The sequence below is a fragment of the Lucilia sericata genome, unplaced genomic scaffold, assembly GCF_015586225.1.
Source record: "Lucilia sericata isolate MDLA Ls3-8-SP2 unplaced genomic scaffold, ASM1558622v1 Contig000891F_arrow, whole genome shotgun sequence".
NCBI classification, from domain to species: domain Eukaryota; kingdom Metazoa; phylum Arthropoda; class Insecta; order Diptera; family Calliphoridae; genus Lucilia; species Lucilia sericata.
In genome coordinates, this window is record NW_023994880.1 from 58,286 (window position 1) to 83,878 (window position 25,593).

General features: G+C 30.9%; 2 protein-coding genes across 2 annotated transcripts in view; both read right to left on the reverse strand.

Moving 5' to 3' along the window:
• Window positions 1-12,773, reverse strand: part of LOC119608865 — a 48,754-nt gene extending 35,981 nt beyond the window's left edge. The window contains exon 1 of the mRNA XM_037963423.1: window positions 12,257-12,773. The gene's annotated coding sequence lies outside the window, so the exon portion shown is untranslated. The remainder of the gene's footprint in view (window positions 1-12,256) is intronic.
• Window positions 12,774-24,314: 11,541 nt separating this feature from the next.
• LOC119608866 (coiled-coil domain-containing protein 124) lies at window positions 24,315-25,401 on the reverse strand. Its single transcript, XM_037963424.1, has 2 exons — window positions 24,793-25,401; window positions 24,315-24,729 (listed from the first exon to the last, which is right to left on the reverse strand). The coding sequence occupies exons 1-2, from the start codon at window positions 25,248-25,250 to the stop codon at window positions 24,543-24,545; spliced, it is 645 nt and encodes a 214-aa protein (XP_037819352.1). The 5' UTR covers window positions 25,251-25,401; the 3' UTR covers window positions 24,315-24,542.
• Window positions 25,402-25,593: the final 192 nt, after the last annotated feature.

The window sequence follows — 25,593 nt, forward strand, 5'->3', positions numbered from 1 at the left end:
GTACTTTTTGAGTTTTCTATAATATTGATCCTAGAAACATGAAATTTGGCATGTATAGTCCGGAGTAAATGAGAATATATGAGAAAGGGGATCCTTTGGTACTTTTTGCTCTTCAACTGGTACTTTTTGAGTTTTCTATAATAATTAACTTATAAACATAAAACTAAGTAATATAAACATAGATTAAACACGTAGTGTCCTGATTGAACGAAAATTTACTAATACTGTTAGAATTTTCTATAAATATTGAACCTAAAAACATAAAATTGGACAGAAAGCTGATTGTATAAAAATCTATATGAGAGGAATTTCTGGTTGAAAATTAAACAGGAATCATCCTGATTTATTGGAAATCTATAAAAAGGCACTGTCTGATACCTTTTCGTTCTTTAACTGCATTTTTTTAAATTCCTGTAATATTGAGACTAGAATCATAAAATCAAATTTATAGGGTCCTTATTGAATTGGGACTTTCATAGATTTTCAATATTGAACCTAGAAACAAGCATGAAAATCTATAAAAGGGGACTTTTTGATATCGCAGATATACACTATCGGACAAAATAAAGTGCAAAAGTACTCATGTTATATTCTTTCAGCGAAAAATCTGTTAAATGATTACTGAATATGGAATTTTTTAAAATTCATTTAGTTTATATGCAATGCTACAAAAATTACAATAAAACAAAATCATTCCACCTAAAATTTTTCTGTATAACATCCAAAATTAAAGTAAATTCACCTTTTTGTCGGACAAAATAAAGTGTAAATTTTATATATCATTATTTAAATTTTTTGTATATCAAAATTTTTTATCTATTTTGGTTCTGATTTGAATATCTGGATCTACTTAAGCCATTTTTTTAATTTTTTTACCACTATTATTCGCAAACGCCTTCCCTTCCCCTTGCTTTCCCCCATACGATTATTTTCAAATGAAATCCGTTTTTGTTCGCTATTTCAGCAGAATTTTTTATCAATTGTGGTCAAAAATTAATCTATTGGATTTAGGGCGATGGTCTGAGTAGGTCATTCCAATTTTTCAGTGTTTTTTTTTTCTTACAGTAATGTTTTTAACCTTTGTCGTGTGTTTGAAGTCATAAATCTGTTGAGGCATTAAGTGTCCCAAATCCATTTTTACGGCATTTATTAAAAAAAAATTATTAAATACGCTCGTGAATTGCTCAATTGTTATTGTTTACTCCATCTTCACTAAGATTCCCGCTCCTAAGGTTGAATAATGTACCAATACCGATAGCCTCCCACCATAATGTTTAAAACCTGGGGTATTGTTTTTAAAATATTGTATATTGAACATTGTCGACATTTTAAAATTTTCGGTACAAATTAGGACTCATCTGACTATCTACGCAAATTTGAGGTAAAAAATACAAAATTAAATACTAAAACCGAAAAAAAATTTCCATGCTTTTAAATGTGTTGGTGAAAGATTGAACGTATGGGTCAGTTGACTCTTCGTATGTGTTTAATTTTTAATGTTAGCTGTGGGGAACCTAGGGGAAATTTATTCAAAAAGCTCTAGTGAACACTATGTGAGCATATTACAGTCAAATCTTAAGATCAGTGACTTCGAAATGGACTTGGGCAACTTTATATCTCGGAAAGATAATAAGCTTAAGCGCTTGATAAAGTTAAAAAATAGCATTACTGTAGGAAAGTACACTGAAAATTTAAATAAGTTGCTCAGAGCACCGCCATAAATCCAATAGATTAATTTTGGACCACAATTGATCAAAAAATTCCGATGAAATAGTGATCAAAAACGGATTTCTTTTGAAAATAATCATATGCGAAAAGCAAGGGGAAGGAAAGGCGATTGCGAATAACAATGGTGAACAAAATTACCAAAATGGCTTAAGTAGATCCAGATATTCAAATCAGAACCAAAATAGATAAAAAATTTTGATATACAAGAAATTTAAATAATGATATATAAAATTTACACTTTATTTTGTCCGACAAAAAAATTGAATTTACTTTTATTTTAGAAGTTTTACAGAAAAATTGTAATTTAAATAATTTAGTTTTATTGTTATTATTGTAGCGTTGTATATTAACTAAATGATTTTGAAAAAAATTTCCATATTCAATAATCATTTAACCGATTTTTCGATGAAAGAATATAGCATGAGTACTTTTGCACTTTATTTTGTCCGATAGTGTATACTATACATTTACAATAATATTTATTTATAGTTCTTTTATAATTTTTCTTAAAGGAGGATTTCATTTCAGACCAGTGTTATTTTCAAATTTGATGGGCTGACAGAGAGATTGGTATACTTTCAGGAATCTATATTTCTATACGTTACAAACATCAACACAAATTCTCATCACTATAAAAGTGTAGGTTACAAATCTAACTAAGATTTCATTAAAAGTGTTTTGTTCTCTAATTATTTTCTTAATCTACAAAGTCTTGAGTTAAATAGGTCACTATAAATAAATTACTTTAGAATTTCTAACTAAAAGTAAAATAATAGCATAAAAGTAAGTGTGTTTGCTTAGCTAAAACAGTGTGATCTCAAAAATCAAATGACCATAAAGTATATAAAATGGAAAACATACATTATAGACAAACATTTGAAAGACTTCAAAAGCACTAACACTCTTGGTAACAAGAATTTATTTATTAAATAAAAATAAAATTTTCTAAACCACAAACAAACAAAAAATATAGTAAAAACGTGACTTTAATAAAATTTCAAAAAAAAAAAAAAAGAAATAAGAAAATTTAAAAGAAAAACTTATTAACAGCTGTTTTACTTAATATACAACGAAATAAATTTATGGTTTAATTACAAACACACTAAAATTTAAAAATAATTGTTGTTTGTTTAATCAAAAAATAAAACCATAACCTACTTAGTTGGATTTTGGGCAACCAAAAATAAACAATATAGCAATAATATATAGTTAAAACTTAAACACCATTGACCAAATTTGTTCCACAGGTAGTTAACTGTCGTTAGCAATCATATTGTTAAAATTAAACATAATAATTGCAATTGAATTTTTTGGAATTAAAAAGCAAGTGATGGACAGTATGGCCAAAAACATTAATATAGAGGAAACAATAGTTGTTGTAGCAGCTGCTGTTGTTTATTATATTTTCCATTAAAAAAGGAAGTCACACTTTTCCACCAAATATAGTATGGTGTTGATATTTGTTGTTTGGATGTCATTACAAAGATTTATTGATTTTTTGAGTCAGAAAATCTTATTGCTAAACAATATTAAACGCACAATATAGCAATACAATTACTGCTGATTACTACTACGGACTGCAGCTATGTTCCAAAGAACTTTATATATATGTTGGCTTTATAATGATATCAAACTTTGCTTTTTTTTTGCAATACATTTTGTTAAGTTTGGTGTGTTAAAACATGCATGTAATTGTTGACATAGTTTTTATGTGGGTAACTGAGCACAAAAAGTATGTAAGAAAAGAAAATCAACAAAAAATATTTCGTTTTGTTAGTTTGTCTGTTAATTTTTTAATGTCTAAAAATGGCTAGAAATAAGTGCTAGAAAATTGCTTTGAAAAAATGAAAAATATTTTAGTATGAAAATTGCTTGTGGAGTTTGTAATTGCAAATATTTTTGTGAAAAAATGTAGTTTAATATTTTTAAAAGAACATTGCTGTAGAAAACACTTTCTTATCAAATTGTATAGAATAAAGATCGGCCCAAGTATAAGATTTCAGATAAGAACAGAGACTTTAAAACTAAACTAATTTACTGATAAAAATTATGTGGTATTTGTGAATTATGGACGTTCAAGTCATTTTCTGGCTAGCTAGGATCAAACTAGGCCCGATCATGACGAAAGTCGACAGTTTGAAATTACTGACAATACAGCTTAAGCATAGGTCGTCGGACACAGATACAGACTCCTTGACTATAAGAGAAAATTGTATACTCGTCAATCACATATAGAAATACAAATCAATTCTGAACACTACTGTTTTGGAGGTCACGGCAGTCTTCTTCAATACAGAGGAAGTTGTAATCTCTACTTAAACATAACCCAAATCAGCACATAATTGAGAGAGATTCGTACGAGCATCCCTATCTGAGGATGTATGAGGAATAACTTCCTCATACAAGATCAGCGAGTTCGACTGAATTAACAGCTCTGGGCAAATCATGTTTATTGTGTGTTCTAAAGAATGCAAATATAATAAAGATCTAAGACTAAGGTAAGCAAATTACTAAAGTTTGTTGCATTATCTCGAGAAAGTGCGACAAACAAACCCTTTCTAGCATAAAGCGGCTGAGATCAAATGAGAGTTCTTACAACTGTTTCAGTTGATCGACTCGCATGAGAACAGAGATAGTTAGTAGTGAGAGAATGAAATTATATATGTATGAACATTTTAAAGAATAACACACCTACAAATTATTATGAAACTTTGCTAAAAACTACTATTATGAAGAATAGTGATTAAAACCAGAACAAGCTTGCAAATTAAACCAAGCTCGATCAAAAATCTTGTGTGATCTACAAAGACATTATCAATATCAAATACAAAATCGTTAAGCAAGATACTACGGGAGGTACCTGTGATTTCCTTAACAAGAGGAGAAACTAAATTCTAGTAACTAGATATAAGAAGGAGATCAAGTAAGAATGAAAACCGATAGAACTCAATCAAAAACTAGCTCTAAGACTGACCATGAGGTGTACGATATAACTATCAAGAAAAAGGTATTTTGCGTTATACCACAGGGTGGTATTTTGTCACCTTTACTCTGGATTACCACGATTAATAGCCTCTTAAGGATCCTAACTGAGCAAGGACTTAGACCTGTTGACGATGTCATAAGTAATACTTTTAAAGGGAAAGGATCCAAACGACTTGTGTAGAAGAGCTGAGAAGGTTTTGAATATGGCTTTAAACTGGGCTTAACCGAGACCCGGCGAAGACGGAAATCTGTCTTTTCACGAGAAAGACAATAATTTCTACGTATACTGCAGCTTCCTGGGCAAGAAGGTACCGGTGACAGACACTGTCACCGGTATCTTCTTCTAGGTGTAATCCTTGACCGGAAATTAAAATGGAAACACCACATAGAGGATAGGATGAACAAGGCACATCGATGCTGGGCGAGATGTAGGAGAACTATAGGCATGAAATGTGGTCTTAGTCCTTCTATATCAAATTGGCTTTATAAAAGTGTAATTAGACCAATTCTAGCTTATGCTTCAATAATCTGGTGGACTGCTTTGGACAAAAAGTATCAAACTACTACAGGGAGTTCAGCGTACATGCTGTTTGGGTATAAGTGGTGCTATGTGGACTACTTCAACCAAGGCTCTGGAAACGTAGCTAGATATTCCACCCATTGAAACATATTTAAGATATGAGGCGGCGCTTACAGCCGAACGGCTCTTTACTTTAGGCGAACTGGCCAAAAGCGGTTAGAGGACACGTTATCAATGTATACTGGATACATTGTTCAGACGTGCCTGATCGCATAGCAGATACATTCGCATTCCGAATGTCTTGGTCAAGCGGAACATTAGAGCAAATACCAGTAGGAATCCGTTGCTACACGGATGGAATTGGGGTACAAAGGGGTAATCGTAATCAAACACAAGCTTCCAGGCAGAAGTCCAAGCAATAACGGAATATGTAAATTGAATTAGAATAAATATGGCGCCCATGGAGGGAGCTTGAGGTAGTTAACCTGACAAACGCAAAATAATTCGACGCAACAAAAGCTGTATTAAAAGTATGGGTGAAAGAATTCCATAAGGCCTCTTGGAATAATGAAACGGTGGATAGAACCACAAAGATCCTATGGGGTGACTCTGCCATATTAGATCATATTAGGTCATATTTCTTTCCTCATTTAGAACGAATTTACGGGTCATAGATTTAAAAACTTCTAGTCATTGTCAAAAAGTATGGACATTCAAACTTAAAAAAGTTGACAAATCACATATGAAAAGAACGATTTATATTTCTAACATTCTTCTATTGAAATCTGTAGGATTATGCAATACAAAAAGTTTGTGTCTAAAGTCTTTTGTTTTTCAATATTAAATCGTGATTTATAGAAAACAAATGTGAGAGTTTATTCTTTCACCTGACATTTCTATTCATCTATACTAACAGTAGTGATTTTATCTAGTCTAGTGTAAAAAAATAAGTTTTTTGTTTAAGTCTTTTGTTTAAGCAAAATTTAAACAAGTCTTTTGTTCAAAGTAAAAAGATACATAAATTTAAATAATTGATGATTAATTTACACACATTTTACATAATTTTTAGTAGAAACAGTCAGAGTAAACTTTCAATTTCTTTTTGTAGCCTGATGTGACTAATCTTGATTTCCCACTAAAGCATGTGCAAATTTCTGAATCATAATTTATGATATTAAAAAATTAAAGAAACACACACACACATATAATAAACTTTCATATTGAGTGCGTAGAAAAATATGAAAATTTTTTTTTGTTTAAAATTTCCCCCAGAAATTAAGGTTTGTTAAATAAACAAATAATGAACTTTGTTTAACTAATGTGTATTATTATAGTTAATATTACCACAATTGTATTCTTTTAAGATAAAAATCATGCTTTATAATTGAATGTAACCTTTATTTTTTGTAAAACAAACAAAACTGTTTTACAGAAACCAAGTTGTTAATAAAAAACAATTTCTTTAAATTAATTTAGTTACTTTCATTTTCATTTTAAGTTTAGACTTAAGTCGTTTTTTTTCTTTCTTTTTTATCGCGGGGCGCATACATTATCATAAAATGAAATAAAATTTCTATTTCCTTTTGCATAAATTTGTAAATTTAATACATTATAAAAATGCAAATTTGTTTCTTTTTGTTTTTAATTTGATTTTGTATAAAAAAAGTCTTCAGATGTTCAAGAAAAAAAAAATAACAAACATTTTTTGTTGTTGTTAACATGCAATTTACAATTCATTCTCTATACTCAAAGAAGAAAGAAATGTAAACTGTCATTTAATCTAATAAAAAAGAGACACGAAATCATGAAGAAATAACAGTGTGCAAGTATGTGAATGAGTATTTGAGTAAATTTTTATTAAATAAAAAAAATTTCACCACACAGCTGTGAAGTGTTTTTTTAATATTAATACTGTTATTGCACAGTGGGACTGGGGAGTTGTTTTCTTAACAACAGGTGGATTTTTAAGAATGTAAAAAGGATTAAATCAAATATTTTAATTATAAAATCAATAATTGTTGTAAATTTCCTGTCAGTCTCTGGCAGTTTTTGTCTCTCACTAAAAACTCTAGAATTTGACACTTCAGACTTTGCAATTTAGGATGAAGTGTAAAGAATAATTTATATTCCCTTATACTTTATAAATTCTTTTAACTACCCAATGTGCATAAATTTTGTCTTTTAACACTTTAGGTATGTATGTCTGTCTGTATGTGTGAACATAATTGCTTTTATTATTCATACACATATGTATATTTACATATTTTGTCATGAATATTATGGCGTTTTTTGTTGTTATTTCTTAAATATTTTTGTTGTCTTTTAACTGTTTAAGTATGTGTGTAAATGTTAGAGTAATAGTATGCACTATGGCTATTTGTGTAGGTATTAAATGTTAGTAGGAAGGTTTATTTATCTTAAACAATTTCTTGTTATTCATAAGAATTTCAAACACGCACTATTACTTTCATTGCTATTTTTGTCAATTTGCGGCTGTATAGGTTTTATGTTTTTTTTTTTAAATTTTACTCGCGTTATTGGAATTTAATTACATACATATTAAAAATTTTATGCAAATTATTTTGTTGAAATTTTGTTTGATTCAGTTTATTAAAAAAAATTTTAGGGCTGACAATTAAGATACAAAGTGGCCCTGGGGTTCAATATTGAAAACCCAGAAACAGAAATATAACACCGTTTACCTTATCACAACAGTAGCTTCCAGGCAGAAGTTGGAGCAATAAAGGAATGCGTCAGTTGGATTAGAATAAATATGGCGTCCACAGGGCTTAACATATGGGCAATTCCATACGATTGTACGTGACATTCGCAAGCCTTCAATTTTGTCCGTCTGTTCCATTTAAAGAATACTATATTTGCAAAAGGAATCATCCAATTCGGAACCTTGTTTTCTAAAATATGGATTAAAATATGGCGATATCATACGTGACAAAAAACGGAAGGGTTTTTAAAGTACATGTAAATTTTTACGAATATCTGCGAATTCTGTAGGTGTATCTTTTTTGTTTTAATTTCTTACACTATGGGACATATTTTTCATTAGTAATCCATAATTTTTAAATAAAAAAAGAAATTAATATAATTTTATAATGAACATATTTATATATCGTACGTGACATATCGTATGTGACAGATTTTTTTCCTGATTTTTTTTAGGTTATAAAATATATATTTTGGAAATATATACATACACATACTTCAACAAAGCAAAATTAGTTAGTTAGTTAGTTTGAAAGGAGGTTGTACATATATACATCAAATCCGAAGAAATACACCTAGGCCTCTATCGGGCCTGTTGTGCGCTCCTTAACTAGTGCCTCAGGTGGGAATCGAACCCACCACCTCCGGTCTACCAGACTAGAACACTAACCACTAACCCACCGGAGGCCACGACAAAGCAAAAGGAGTAGGAAAGTGCAGTCGGACATGGCCGACCTATATACATGTTTAAGCAATTTATAGATAAAAATAAAAAACTGGAGTTATATGGCGACTAGGGTCAAATATGGACCGATCCTCATAAAATTCTAGGGTGTGATTTTAATTCATATAAAACTTATTTGTGCCAAATTTTATCATAATACTAGTGATTAGAGGTGAGTTACGGACGTTTAAGTGTTTTTCTAAACTTTGAATGGAACTAGGGTCAAATGAGGTCCAATCGTTATGAAAATCGGCATAAAGGTTTAGGCTTATAAACATTTTAGATGGGCCGATTTTTGAAGGGATAGTATTATAATTAACAGAATTATGAGCTAAAAAGTGATATTTTCGGGTCCGTTTGTATGGCGGCGAGGTGTAAAAACAGACCAATTTTAAACATTTTCAACAGTCTTCGTCTTTGGTGCTATAAAAGATCATATACCAAATTTTGTTGAATTATCTTCAAAAATGCAGAAGTTATAAGGGTTTTATTTTTTCAGTCGTGGTTTACCTTTTCATGGAAGTGCCCATATGTATTTACCGACAGCCAGAAGGCAATTAGGGCGACATTATATGATAATGTTCAATCTAAGACTGTATTAGATTGTAAGAAAGCTCTAACCAAATACTTTCTCATATGGGTAAGAGAACCCCATAAGGCTATTGGAATAAAGAAACGGTGGGTAGAACCCCTATGATCCTATAGGGTAACCCTCACATGAACATGAGCAAGTCTGAATGGACACACCGGATTACGGTCACAGCTATACAAAATTGGACGTGTGGACCAGAGAGGACAGTGAAACTCCCTCTCTATCTCTTTGCCTTGTCAGGTAAACGCCGAAATTAGATCCAAATATCTAGGGAGTAATATTTTTCAGGATATATCATACCTCACGAACACTGATTGGACAATTCTGAGGAATTACGTTCATGAAACTGAGTTTCTGAACATCGGACGATAATACATACGAGGAATACTTTTTGGAATGTTTTTACCAACAATCATTTTCCATGAAAAGAAGCGCACAACAGTCCCGATAGTGACCAAGGTGTATTTCTAAAATTTGTTTACCTGTGTTATGGACCGATCGTTATAATATTTTGTAGATCGATTTTTATTCTCATAAAGCTTGGACTTATATGGAATCTAGGAACAAATACTATATTTAGAATACCAAACAAACTGTATCAATAGAGAATATTAGGAAATGTCCTCAGTATAGGCCCACATTTTAAGCAGGCAGGCGAACGGACATAGCTAGATTGTCTTAGAATTTAATCCAAACTTTTGTGGGTCTACGGTAGTGAGTCGTCTAACAGCTCATCCTGTGGTTATAAAACCCCCGAAAGCATGTTACCTTGATAAAATAACCTCATCTTGGTGTTTTGCAATCCAGCTGCTACCAGTACCTCTAGTCTGCCGGAACAATAAACTGTTGATTAACAAATGTATTCTCGGCCTTTCTTGGGAATGATTTGACATGGGGTCGAACCAGAGAACGACATAATTTGGTACCACGGAAATCGGTAGTCAATAGTTTTGGACTTTCCCTTGTCCTGGTTATTGGAGAGGTCCCTTCGTGGTGGCTGTGGTTTAAACCCGAATTCGCGGTAAGAGAATGTCGGTTAATTGACTGATGCATGTTAAAGTCTATAGTTCTGTATAAGTTCGGTGCTGTTGCTGAGACAACATATACCCTACAGAGGATTGACTGTGGGACTTAGCGTTGGAAATGAGTTGGTGTATATGATACAGGAGGACCTTACCCACCCCCCTATACCTAGAGTGAGTGTGTCGGAAGTTGTTCTCTATGAGTGTGTAGAATGAATGAGAAGTGTGCAGAGTTGAATGGTGATGGATAAAAGGTATCTTATGCAAGTGATACCATTGAAGTTTCCTTCCTTGACCAGGTATGTTAAGTATTTATTCTGTTCATATCAGATTGTGCATTCTCTGTGAGTAAGGAGGACAAGTCCTCGTCTTATTTAATGAATTCGTGTTTTGGCTTACCGAATACGTCCCTAGGTGGTTGAAAACAGAAGTGATGTTTTTACATCTTGGAAGTTAGGAAATGGGGCAGCAATGTTCAGTGGTTAGAAAATTGCCACCGTCATTTAAGATGCACAATGTGGCGGTGGTGAGCTGTCTAATCAGTTCACCCTGTGGTTGGAAAATTACCACCGTGAAATAAGGCCAACACGGCAGATGTCTCTGTAAAGCACTTCGACATTTTGTGGTTGTAAGGCCTTCAAGGCAGGTAAATCACTTTGACTTAACATGAGGAAATGTTTGAGAAATTTAGCTTTTTATGTTAAATCATGTAATAAATTATACAACATTGAAAGGAATACCCTTAATATTTTACATTTGTTTATGTATTATTAAATATTTGCAATTAAAAACACTAAATTGGTATTATTACTTCCTTAGGAAACAAAATAATAACATTACTACAAAATAGTTAAATATTTATTAATGTTATGTATGTATTTCTTGTTAAATTTTCCAAAATAGTTTTACGTTTCAATAATTTTTGTAGATTATTCGTTTCTTATAATTATTAATTAAACAAACAAAATTATTTTTCACCAAATATTAATGTTAATAAAGATAACTGTAAAGTATATAAGTATTCATACATTAGGGGGAAACATTTTAATGATTTAATAATTACAAAAAAGAAAGAAATAATTATTTGATTGTGTGTATTGCCACAATAAAACGCAAGAAAGCATGATGATACGAATAAATACCACAGAGTGATGGAATAAACTCAGTCAAACCATACATTAATGCTGTGTGAGCCAACGATAAACGACTAAGTCGTCTTAAAGCAAGAACTATATAAGAACTTGGAAAACGATAAAGGTCTCTGATAAAGTAACGACAGCAAGCTATTGACTATAAAGAAAAGCCATATTTTGTGACAACTTTTCTTCTCGCAAAAGTTGTAATTTTTGAGTTAGTCCATTATTGCTGGTAACCAGAAAGAATTTAATTCAATTGATTTGTTGTTGGAAAAAACGCACGCAAATGCAAAAGAAACAAATGTATTTACAATGTAAAATATAAAAACGATAAATATGAACAACAACAAAAAAAAAAATGCCGGAAAATATAGAAAAAGCGGTAGTTTGTAATAGAAAACCAACAATAACAAAAATAAAATCGTATAATAATTTTATAACAGTCAATTGTACTCATTTTGAAATATTTCTTTCCAGCTAAAAACGTAAAAAGCTTTTTTAAATAAAAATTCTGTTTTTAGGTCAGGAAAACAATTAAAAATAAAAATTTAACAAAAAAAAAAAAAAATAAAATAAAAAACCATTTAAGCGTTTTGTTTAAACAATAATGTTTAAACGTTAAATATTTAATGAGAAAGTAAAGAAAAAGAAAACAACTGAAGGTCATTTAAGTGCTTGGCTTAAGTAGTAATTCAATGTTCTTTGTTGGTAGATAAACAAAAGACTTAAGCAACATACTGTATTTTAAACAGATAACAAGAGTGAGAACTTGTGGTAGTTTTCTTTTCGTAAGTTTTTTTTTTGTAATTTTTTAATTAAGAAATTTACCTTAATGTTTTAAAATTTTATTAATCCGTTTGTTTGTTGTTTGAGGATTTTTTTTTTATTAAAAAGTTTAAGTTTTAAAAAATCATAATTTAAAGCTTCACCACTCTTGGCTGTTGTTTGTTTTAATTTTTTATAAATTTCACAAAATTTATTGCTGTATGTTTCTGGGTTTATGTATTTTAAGTTAAATACATTTAACTACCGTTTTTCGTTTTTTTGTTTTTTGTGTTAACAATACCACTGATACAATCTTTTAAATTTCAATTAACCAAGTTTTCTTAAAAGATTTATAATTTATTTCTTTTTTTTTTTTGTATAAGTATTATGCTTTAAGAGAACAATTTCTTTATCTTTCTTTTTTTCTATATTATAATTTCCTTTGCTTTAATTTTACACCATTTCGTTAAGGTTTGTTTTTTATGTTTTGCTGTTATTTGTTTTCTTATATTTTAAGCAAATATATAACAGCCACAAGTTTAGATTTAAATCCCGTCAAATACAACCGTATTGCCGTATGGTCGCGTACTGAATGAAACTTGTAAAGCTGAAAACGAAAGAAATTTTTTTTGTATTAAAAAGAAAGCACACTATTTTCTTTACTTTGAATTACGTTTTGGTTTTTAGTTTTGTTATGTGAGTGAGTATTTTTTTTATTCAGTATTTCGTTTTGGCTTTTGGTTGCTACCAGTACTACGAGGAGTCATGGTTGGTGTAAATATTTCTTATGTTTTACCACACCACAAGAGTGGTAGCAGTAGCAGCAGCAGCTGTAGAAGAGTCTTTGGCTGCAGCCAGTCATGCAGCTTCAGCACATGTATTGAACTTGTGGCGCTTGCTCTTGGTGGTTTGTTTGTCTTAAATGAATTTCATAATGATGTTGTTTTTTTTTGAATATTTTGTTAGTTGTTATTGTTTTTTTTTGTTGGTCTACGGCTCCATATACTTTATAAATTTATCATTTAATTCAATTTCAAGTTAAAATTCGAAATTTCTTAAAAATATTTATGAATAATTTCTGTGTCATACTTCATAAATTCCTCAACTGTTATATTAAATAATTTCTTTTTTTTATGAACTTAATTAAAATAATTCTACCTTGACCAGTTTTTTTGAGAGGAAGAAAGTAGTTTAGAGCAATAATAATCAATGATTTAAGTAAATGTTTGTATTTTTCTTTAAAAAGTACCTTAGGGTTTTATCATAAATTAGCCGTTATGAAGCAGTTAATAGATCAAGTGTATATTGCTTTAGTTTAATTATACCCGACACCACTATAGTGGGGAGGGTATTATACGTTTGTGCTGATGTTTGTAACACACAAAAATATTGGTCCTACACCCACCTTAAAGTATACCGATCGATTCAGAATCACTTTTTGAGTCGATTAAGACATGTCCGTCCGTCCGTCTGTCTGTCCGGCTGGCTGGCTGTCCATGTAAACCTTGTGCGCAAGGTACAGGCCGCAATTTTCAAGATAATTTGATGAAATTTGGACCAAACATGTTTTTAGGCCTATTGCCTAAATGGTTGAAATCGGCCCATTATTTCACCTAACCCCCATACAACCGTACCTCCTGATTTGGACTTTTTATGCCATAATTAGGTCAAATATACTATTATCTCTCTAAAAATTGGCACAATTAAGTTTTATATAAGTATAAATGACACTGCAGATTTTCGTAATGATCGGCTCTTATTTGACCCTGGCTCCCATACAAACCCCCCTTCAAAAAATGTCTTAAACATCTAAAATTGACTTGTAACCATTTGTATCGCAATGAAACTCAACATAACTAACTGTTATTTACAAAATATATCCTTTTCCCAAATTGAATGAGTATCGGCCCATGTTTGACCTATACTCCTATATAATTATATATTTATATTTAGAAAACTTGTTTTTTATCAATAAATTGCTTAAATACCTTGGAATTAAGGTAAAATTCAATATAAAAGTTTCTTTATGAAAAAAAAAAAAAAAAAAATTTTATATATCCTCATGGTGTAGGGTATTATATGGTCGGCCATGCCCGACTATACTTTACTACTTGTTTTTGAAATAATTCCAAAGCGTGAAAATGTTTGCCTTTATACTACTTTTGGGTATGAGTTGGTAATGTAATTAAAACATTTAAATAAATTAAATGTGTTAATTAAATTAAATAAAAATAAGTTAAATTAAATTATTTTATTTAAGATTTTCGGAGAAATTAAAAGCCAAGACGGCTTGTCTGTCAGTATGTTTTAATGCACAATTTCTCAATTTATAAAAAGGGCTTTGAAAGGCGCTTTCGATGTCGTTAAAAATATTTATGGCCGATTCAAATAGTGACCACAGGACAACAATTTTGAAAAAAAAATCATTTTAATGAACTGAGCATTCATAATTGGGGAACGATTAAGATCGTATAAATAGTTTAGAAAATAAAAAAAAAAATCATAAAAAATATGAACTTTGAAACTCAATAAAATCTGAACCGTAACGAATTTAGAAATTTTGTAGAACTTTAAATTCCGTATTTACATGAAGAATGTGTGTAGCGGATTTCATCGCAATCGGAGAGAATCATGTTCCACAACATATTTTTTTGTTCGGAATTTTTTGACATCACCCTATAGAAATAATAAAATGGGGAATAATTCTGTAAATTCTAAACGATCTGTCCGATTCTAATGAAATTTCACATACGTAAAGTATTGACGAGTTTAGGGGTTTATATTTTGACCTCATAGAACCACCAGGGGCGATAGTCAGATGTCCGCAAAATAGGATACCTCGGGTATACTAAATATTTAAAACGATCCTTCGTCTGTGTTACGATCACAAAAAAATTACACATATATGTATAACAGTAGGTATCAATTATCTCTTATAGCTTAGGAGATATTCGAATTTGAAAATTAAATTTTCAGCGTTTTTACCCACTCTACTCTAGTTTTTTTATATCAGTGGGTCCAACTATTTCCCGATCTTCTTCGTTTTTATTTTATTCGCTTTTTTTGTTTTGAAATCATGACTGAGTTCAATGTTATATGCATTTCAACCCAAACAAGTAAGAGTTTATATTCAGCTAAGCCCACCATTAAATCATATGCCCTGAACGGAATGCTCCCTTATAAATAAACTGTGACATATGTATATGATATTTTGTTATTATCGCAACAATTTTCTCATTTATAAGATTTATGTTGATCAATTATGGACCGAGTTCTTATTTGCTTAAAGTTTTATCGCTGTACTCGTTTTTTTAATTCAGTTATAAGCTTTAAAGTATTTTTCTAAAGGGAATCCTTAATGGGGTAGGGCCAATTACAGATGGGTCCGTATCAAATTTGCTACAGAGACTGTGGTTCTTACAAAACTTGTTTATGTTTAATTTAAATGATTATCTGAAGGGAATTTTTTATGGGGATAGGGTCAATTATGAACCGATCCTCACAAAATTTCGTAGAGAGATTTTGGTTCTTATAAAACTTGTTTATGTCAAATGTCATCGCAGTATTCATGTTTTTAAGCCAGTAATTAGCATTAAAATCATATTCTGAAGGGGACCTTATATGGGGGTTAGGGTCAATTATGGGACGATCCTTATAAAATTTGGTAAAGAGATTTTTGTTTTTACGAAACTTGTTTATGTCGAATTTTATAGCTGTATTCGTTTTTTAAGCGTTATAGTCATTTTTTGAAGGGGACCTTATATAGGGGGTAGGGTCAAGTATAAGCCGATCCTCATAAAATTTGGTAGATAGATTTTTATGCATATGAAACTTATTTATGTCGAATTTCATCGCTATACTCGTACTTTTAAAACAGTTATGACCGTTAAAGGTGTTTTTCGGAGGTCCACTTGTATGGGGGCTATCCGAAAACGTGAACCGATATTGCCCATTTCAATACCAAACAAAACTTATCAATAGAGAATATTTGAGCAAAATTTAAACTGCCTAGCTTCTCCCTTGTGGTCCCTTCGGACGGACGGACATGTGTTGATCGTCTTAGAATTTAATAAGGACCCATAATATATATAGTTTGTGGATCTGCGATCTATATTTCGATGTGTTACAAACGGAATGACAAAAACAATCTACCCCCCTTTGATGTTGGTTATAAAAAGGGATTTTTTTTGGGGGTGGGGGTGGTTTTAGAAAAGTACTCTTTTTCTTTATCGAAAAAATTTCTAAAAAGATGTATAAAGAATTTAAACTTTTTGAAAAGCTAACTTAACACACTTTATTCTAAATTGAAAAAAAATGTTGAAAATTTAATACCAAGGGGACCAGGTGTAACCCAAAACGCCTGGGCCCAAATCATGGCATACGATATTGATCGAAATCTCCATTTAGATTCTATTGAGAATTCGATTGATATCGTATGCCGTAATTTGGGCCCTGTTTTTTTAATCTAAAAATCAACTTTAAGGCCAAAATTCTAAAATCGCACAGTCTATATCAAATTATAGTAACCCACTTCAGTTGGCCCAATATGTTTTTAATTATTCTGTAAAGGGTTTCGATAAACCCGCGCTTGGACGAAAAAAAATTAAAAAAATAAATTTTTTGGCTTTTTCAAAACTTTTTTGGGAATTGAGTTATTCGTATTAATTTTTAATATCACAATTTTTGAGTTTTACCAGTTTAATTTTTATATTTTGGTATAATTCATTATTGAACAATGAGGGGATTCTTATTATTCTTCTAGAAAATTCGAATATAAAAATTCTTTCACTTTAATTAAATTTTCTTCAACAAATATATTTGCGTACCTTCAAAAGAAAGTAATTATTATTACTACTAACTATATTTGTCTTGTGTGTTCATTAACAAATTAAATTGAAAAAAAAAAAATATATATATATTCTTAAAGACCTCAAAAACTTATTTTCTAAAAAATGTCTGCTTTATACCTTTTTTGGTCTATCAGTGACATTATTTTTAAAGCCAATAAATTTCGCTTTATAACTGAAAAGCAAACAAATGTTTTAGCAGTTTTAAATAATTTTTGTTTGACTTCAAAAAGAAAGAAAACAACAGCAAATAAGTGGACTTATACGAATGTTTATTTGTATAAGTATTTTTATAAAGTACAAAAAAGTTTCAACTGAGCCCACCTTTAAGACAGGAAGAACAGAAAAAGCAAAAAAAAAAAAAAAAAAAAAAAAAAACACCGTCAAGACAAGTCACACAAAAATTACAGTTAAACTTTTACTTATTAAAAAAATAAATACATACTAAAAAAATTAATATAAAAATCTTTTTATTAGTCAGATAATAAAAAAGATTTTATAGAAAACAATAAACAGTTTTAATAAATTTTTTTAAAAGCATATTATGTAATCTGTAGTTTTGTATAAAATTATTAATAAAGTGTACGTTTAGTAGTAGAGCAATAATGTAATAAGGGCCTTTCGATTTGAAATCTTTAAATTTGTAAAAAAATATTTTTTCTATGAACATTTCTTAAACCGTTAATAACTGCAAAATCAAGAAAAGTCGTTTTTTTCTTTCCGTGATTTTATCGAATAGATTCCACATTACAAAATACTTCGTTTTTTTATGAAATCGTGGTCCTATACGCCCATTCTTATAATAAACTAGCTATACCCAGTGCGCTTTGCTACCCTAAAAGCAATATAAATAAAAAATCTTCTTAATAATTTTGAAGATTCTAACTGTAATTAAGATTTTAATATAATCGATGACAAATTTTAAAAAATCTAATATTTTCCCAGATTTACGAAATTTTGTATTTAATTCATATAGGGGGTGCCAAGACCCCATTGAAAGTCCGCCCGTTATTCTCTAAATGTTCTCATGAATGTCAACGATCTTCATGTAGAATTTGAAGATTCTAGCTCTAATAATTTCTCAGATATACGAATTTTTCTATTTAATTCATATGGGAACTCACAACCCCCAGATGAAAGTCCGCCCTTTTTTTCTTCAAAATGTTCACATGTCTAATAAAGTTCTTCTTGCTAAATTTGAAGAATCTTGTTCTATTAGTTTCCCCGATAAGCGAAATTTTGTATTTAATTCATATGTGAGATGCCAGGCTCCCCATTGAAAGTCCGCCCATTATTCTCTGAATGTTCACATGAATGTCAAAGTTCTTCAATTAAAATTTGAAGATTCTAGCTCTAATAGTTTCTCAGATATATGAATTTTTCTATTTAATTTATATGGGGGCTCCAAGCCCCCCTCCCATGACGAAAGTCCGCTCTTTTTTCTCCAAAATGTTCATATGAATATTTAAGTTCTTAGTGCAAAATTTGAAGAATTTAGTTCAATTAGTTTCCCAGATAAACTAATTTTTGTATTGTATTAATATGGGAGGTGCTGCTACCCTCATGGGTAGTACGCCAATTTATTTCCCAAAATGTTTACATGGATTTTAAAGTTACTCGTGCAAATGTTTAATATTCTAACTGTAATAGTTTCCAAGATAAACGAATTTTTGTATTTAATTTATATGGGAGGTGCCAAGCCCCCTAATGCTATTCCGTCCACTTTTTGTATTAAATAATTATATTGATAATAAAGTTGCTCCGACAAAATTTGAAGACTCTAGCTGTTATATTATCCCAGATATACTTATTAAATATTTTCTTAATATGGGCGTGGAACGTCGCCCACTTAAAATTTCAACATAAAAAGTAGCCTATAGTTCCTTCCAGACATACAGGAAGAAACTGTGAAAGTTTCAGGAAAATCGGTCCAGCCGTTTAGCAGTCTATAAAGTCCAAACAAACAAACATACATACAAACACACTTTCATTTTTATATATATTAATATTATTAATAATAATAATAATAATAATAATAATAATAATAATAATAATAATAATAATAATAATAATAATAATAATAATAATAATAATAATAATAATAATAATAATAATAATAAATAAAACTTAGTTGAAATGAGGATGTGTAACATACATCAAATCCCAAGAAATACACCTAGGTCTCCATCGGCCCTGTTAAGAAATCCAGTGTCTATATTGGGAATCGAAACTACGAACTCCGGTCTGACAGACTAGAACACTAACTACTAACCTACCGAAGGCAGACTTATTAGTAGAGAACATTCCTTGAAAAATTCTTCTTCCGATTAGACTCTATAATGGTTGGATTATACAAACGGATTGTCGTAGAATCTTATAAGGACCCATATATAATTATGTGGGTCTACGACCAATATTTCGGTGTGTTACAAATGATAAAATAAATTTAATTAGTAAATTGAAAGTTAAGTTGCCCAATCTGTGATCTGCGTTCACACACAGATCAATAAATCAAAAATAGACTATAGAATCGACTAGTAATAAACCCTATTACTGATCAACATCAAGTTTCTAGAGAACATATTTTTGAAATCGAGAGATGTGATCACCCAGACGTCGAAGTGTTTTATGTTAACACCTGCCTTGAAGGCCTAATTTCACGGTGGTTTTTTTAATCCACATTGTGAGCTTTTTTTGTATCTTACCCGCCGGTGATAATAAAGTTGCTCCGACAAAATTTGAAGACTCTAGCTGTTATATTATCCCAGATATACTTATTAAATATTTTCTTAATATGGGCGTGGAACGTCGCCCACTTAAAATTTCAACATAAAAAGTAGCCTATAGTTCCTTCCAGACATACAGGAAGAGTCTATAGCAGTCTATAAAGTCCAAACAAACAAACATACATACAAACACACTTTCATTTTTATATATATTAATATTAATAATAATAAATAAATAAAACTTAGTTGAAATGAGGATGTGTAACATACATCAAATCCCAAGAAATACACCTAGGTCTCCATCGGCCCTATTAAGAAATCCAGTGTCTATATTGGGAATCGAAACTACGAACTCCGATCTGACAGACTAGAACACTAACTACTAACCTACCGAAGGCAGACTTATTAGTAGAGAACATTCCTTCAAAAATTCTTCTTCCGATTAGACTCTATAATGGTTGGATTATACAAACCGATCGTCGTAGAATCTTATAAGGACCCATATATAATTATGTGGGTCTACGACCAATATTTCGGTGTGTTACAAATGATAAAATAAATTTAATCAGTAAATTGAAAGTTAAGTTGCCCAATCTGTGATCTGCGTTCACACACAGATCAATAAATCAAAAATAGACTATAGAATCGACTAGTAATAAACCCTATTACTGATCAACATAAAGTTTCTAGAGAACATATTTTTGAAATCGAGAGATGTGATCACCCAGACGTCGAAGTGTTTTATGTTAACACCTGCCTTGAAGGCCTAATTTCACGGTGGTTTTTTTAATCCACATTGTGAGCTTTTTTTGTATCTTACCCGCCGGTGGCAAGCACTTTGCTCAAGTACATACTCGAGTAATCTAATCTCTGACCATTGCTATTACATTGCTTAACTTCCGGAATGTAAAAGCATTACTTCCATTTACAACAACGCTGATATGATGGCCTTTGTTGAGTCGGTAACAGCACTTAGAGACGTAATCGGTAGACAGAAACACGAACCATCAAACAAGGACCTGTTCTTACTCACTAAACGAACACACTGTGGTAAATATGGTATGAACAGAGTAAACCCTGAAGGAAGGAAAGTTCAATGGTATCACTTGTATAAGATACTAGACATCAACTCATTTCCAATGCTTAGTCCTGTGGGGTTTCTATTGTCTCGATAGCATCACTGAACTTATCCAGAATTATAGACTTTACCGTGCTTCAGTCTTTTAATCAAATTTATGATTATGTGGTTCTCTGGTTCAACCCCATGTCAAATAATTCCAAGGAAAGACCGAGGATATATTTGATCGTTATCAGTTTATAGTCCCGGCAGACTAGAGCTATTGGTAGCACATATTTTCATGGGAGACCAATATCTAATTACATCACTAGCTGTCGGGCAGAAGAAAGTGATTGAATAAAAAATAAAGACTTCAATATTTAGAGAACAATTAGGGCCAATCTTTAGGTGAAAGATTAGCGATTAAATTAAAATTAATCCTCGAATGATGTTTTTAAGTACTCAATTAGTTAATTTTGTTTGCAAGTTTAAGCGCCCAATGGAGGTGGTTTAATCTTAAGCACGAAATGCAAAAGTGTAAACAGCTGATGCAAAAAAATTAATAAAATTTTTATAAATATAAACATTAAAATGTTCTATTTATTGATTAGTATAAATTATGGACACTTCAAAATAATTTTTTTTGTTTTTAATTTTTCATTAATTTTCATATTAAATTTACAATTGTCTTCTTCTTTTTTATAAAATTCTGTTGTTTTGTATGGCAACACTGCGAAGTTTAATCTTGTACTCAAAAACATCAAAGGGGATTAACATAAGATTAAATTTATTTTTAGATTAACTAATCTGATTATTAATTGGCATTTGATTACCATCTCAAAAACCCGCTCTTAAAGTCATAAAAGTGAAAATTCGGAAAATTGGTGGGTAATATGATATTTATATCGACACTTTCGAAATCAGTCCTCCAAATAATGCCCTTTTTGAGACGTTATAACAGCGACAAGACATCTTTATTTAAAGTTTAAAATAAAGATATCTCGAAGATATGTAAGATGTTAAGCCTCTATTTAAAAGCTGACAGAATGGGCTTTCACATGGCATACATTTTATAAACAAAGTTGTCTGGGCGCTATCAAAATGTGCAAAAATGGCAGTTTTTCAATCTTCAAGACACGATATCTCGAATCTCAGAAATACTGAGCCCAGATTCGGATGCAGCGCAGCTCAATCCTTTAAAAAATCCATATAAGTATCACTATTTATGGAATAGTCATATAACATTTATTGTCATTATTTTGGGTTTATTTTCTTAAATGACAGTTATAAAAATTATTACACACCAAATATAATTGTTATATTTACACCAACAACTTTGTTAAATCATCATTGTTTAGTTAATATTTTTTTCAAATATTTTATGGACTTTACTTCTTTTCTTTTGATTTGATCATTCATTGGGCAGTTTGTCATACAACAATTAAGCAGACAGATGAATGGATGGTTTTCCGCTTTCACTATCATTTTACTAGAGTACAAGTTTTATGTACATTGACAATTACAGAATGCTTACATATTCGGTTTATTATTTTTTTTTATTATATTATGACTGCACTTGTTTTAATTTCTTTTTTTCAAATTTGAAAAGTTTTAATATACTATTATGGCTCCAAAAATTTGTCATAACAACATTAGAAAAGAAAAGTCCAAAACAAATATACAAACATAAGAGGTGGCTAATAATAGACAAAATTAACCCAAAATGTAAAGTTATTGGTCAATTAAGTTTTTCTTCTGGTTTTATTTTATTGTTTGTAATTAAAAAAAAATACTAAACAAATGTTGTTTATGTGAATTTTACAATTTGGTATTATTTGCTGTAATAAATACGATTATGTAAAATACATAACTACTGTTAATTTTAGTCTTATGATTACCGTTTTGAAAATAAAATATGGAGCGCTATATTTACATCTCAAAGCTCCTGTGTTTGAACCAGGGTCAAATTCTGGAATTCGCGTCCGAATGCCAGAATTTGCCTCCAGTTTTCATCCAAACGTAATAAAAAACAAGTAAGAAAGTATAGTCGGGCGTGGCCGACCATATGATACCCTACACCAGTTATGAATATTAAATGTGATTTATTTTTCATAATAAAGCATTTATCTTCAATATTCCCTTGTTCCGATACATTTAAGCAATTTATGGATGAAAAACTAATTTTCTGAAAGAGGCTTTATATGGGGGCTAGGGGCAAATATGGACCAAGCCCGATAAAATTTTGTGGATATATTTATATTTACATAATATTTTATTGTACTGAATTTCATCGCGATATTTGTGTTTATAAGTTAATTTGGGACATTCAAGTTCTGAAGGGCACTTTGTATGGGAGCTAGGGTCAAATGGGGCCCGATCTTTATGAAATTTGGCAGGGTCATCAAGACTTCTATAAAACTTAGTTGTGCCGTATTTTATCGATATATCTGTATATTTAACATAATTATGAGCTCAGAAGCCCTTTTCGTGGGGACCTGTTCTATGGGGGCTAGGTGAAATAATGGACCGATTTTAACCATTTTCAATAGGCTTCGTCCTTGGGTCAAATAAACGTGCGTGCCAAATTTCCACCAATTATCTTGAAAATTGCGACCTGTACCTTGCGCACAAGGTTTACATGGACAGCCAGCCAGCCTGCCAGACGGACGGACATAGCTTAATCGACTCAGAAAACGATTCTAAGCCGATTGGTATACTTTAAGGTGGGTCTAGGACGAATATTTTTGTATGTTACAAACATCAGCACAAATCCAATATACCCTCCCCACTAAAGTGGTGTAGGGTATAATGATATCACGGTTAAAAATATGGATTTTCAAAATATAGTTCAATGGCAGAATGAGGACATATGATTTATAATTATGATTGCAGTCTTTGAAATATCTTCCACATTTAGCGACATATATATTTGCCCAAGGACTCTTACCAGGACGTATTACGCCTTTTCCCAATAAGTATTGAAAATTTGGCGATAACAAGTTTTTGTGGATCAAGACTACGTGTGCGAGCTTCAACTGGGCTTCCTTTTATTTAGGTATAATGAACTAAACAGTGTTTTGTTTAAAAATGTACATTATTCTGAGAAAGCAATTGCATTAATAAAGAATAAAACCTTAATTCGACAGAAACTATTTTAATTATAACCTTCACCTTCGTGGAAAGGGTATATAAAGTTTGTCCTTCCGTTTGTAATTTCCACAATATAATATTCTGACCCTATAAAGTATATATTTTCCGGATCCTCAAAGATAGCGGAGTAGAATCTGTCTATTGAAATCAATTTTCTGATTATTTAAGATCTAAGTCTTCAATAATTCTATCTGGCACTCTTTCTACCCTACTCCTACTTAATCCTACTTAAAATCAGCAAAATTGGTCCATAAACAACGGAGATATGAGCAAAAATATATAGATACTCTTTTCCAACAATGCTAACCAGTTCCAACCGTTAATCATCAAAATAATTTCTTTATACTTGGTGTTCATAAATATATTTTGTAAATATTAACTAAATTTAAAATTATTAAAGAAAATGTACAACAAAATGTTAAAATTTACAAGCAAACACTATAAAATCAAACAAATAAATTCAGGGTGGAATTATGGCTGGTATACCTAACCAATAAATGAAGAGAGAAATGATGCAGGAGAGAAATAACCCAACAATATTGTATAGCGCAGGCACTACTTTAGGATAATCAACGTGCCTGGTTAAATGGATTGTCAGGTGATTTATTCCATTCCTTCATTAACATTTGCTTCCACTGAGACATGCGAAGTGTAGGATTCTCAGCTTTAATACGTGGCAGGTTAGCAGATTCAAAAGCTTTAAAGGCGGCACGCATACGTTTCTCGGGATGTTTGTCTTCCTCCTCGTCTTTGACACTAAAAGTAATTTTTTAAGGATATTATTTTCTTTACAGAAAACCGGAAGAGCGTAAAACTAACCTCAATACAGCAATGGCTTGTTCAATACCAGTAGCCACTTCCACATCGGCCATACTACGGTTGAGATTTTCTTCTATATAATCATTTTGTACTACTACTCTAGGTGGTAGAGGTTTGTTGGCCGCATTTATAGCATCTATTGCTCTTTGTTTCTTTTCCATTTCCTCCAAAATCTGTTGACGATTAATTTTCGCCAACGGTTGTTTACCCTGTGTCTTTATAGAATTCATTTCCTGATCGAGTAGAGCCTTAGCTTCAGCCTTCCTTTTGGCAGCTTCCGCTTTTTTACGTTCATCTTCTTCACGTTTCTGTTGCTTGCGGGCTAATGTCTTGTCATCATCTTTCCAGAGACGATCTTCTGCCTCCTTGGTTGCTTTCTCTTGTGTGGCTTTCTTAATGGCAGCTTTACGTTCTCGGGCTTCCACAGCCTTGGAATTCATTCCCATTTTTTTAGGCATTTTTTTCAATGTTTTTTTTTATAGATTTTTAGCAAAAAATCTTAATTTTAGGGAAATTTATATATTCTCTTTTGTAGAATATTGTGGAAACTTTTTTTTGCAATTTTTTTGTTATTGTTGTTATAAATTGACAACTTCACCACACATAACAAACACCAGTATTGCCAGATACAATTTGTAAAATTTTAGCAATTTGCACTTTTCACTAAAATTATTTGGAGATTTTTGTGAATTAACAAATTTTTTGCAAAATGTTTTTAAAAAAACAATTTTAGCGAAATATTGCAGGAAAAAATGATAGAAAAATATTTTTTTAAATTTATGTAAACAAAATATTTCATAC

Bases quoted from the DNA above. Each gene is read 5' to 3' on its own strand.
- LOC119608866 (XM_037963424.1), bottom strand. From the start codon at position 25,250: ATGCCTAAAAAAATGGGAATGAATTCCAAGGCTGTGGAAGCCCGAGAA. The intron at 24,730-24,792 runs GTTAGTTTTACG...AATTACTTTTAG, and splicing joins CAAGCCATTGCTGTATTGAG to TGTCAAAGACGAGGAGGAAG.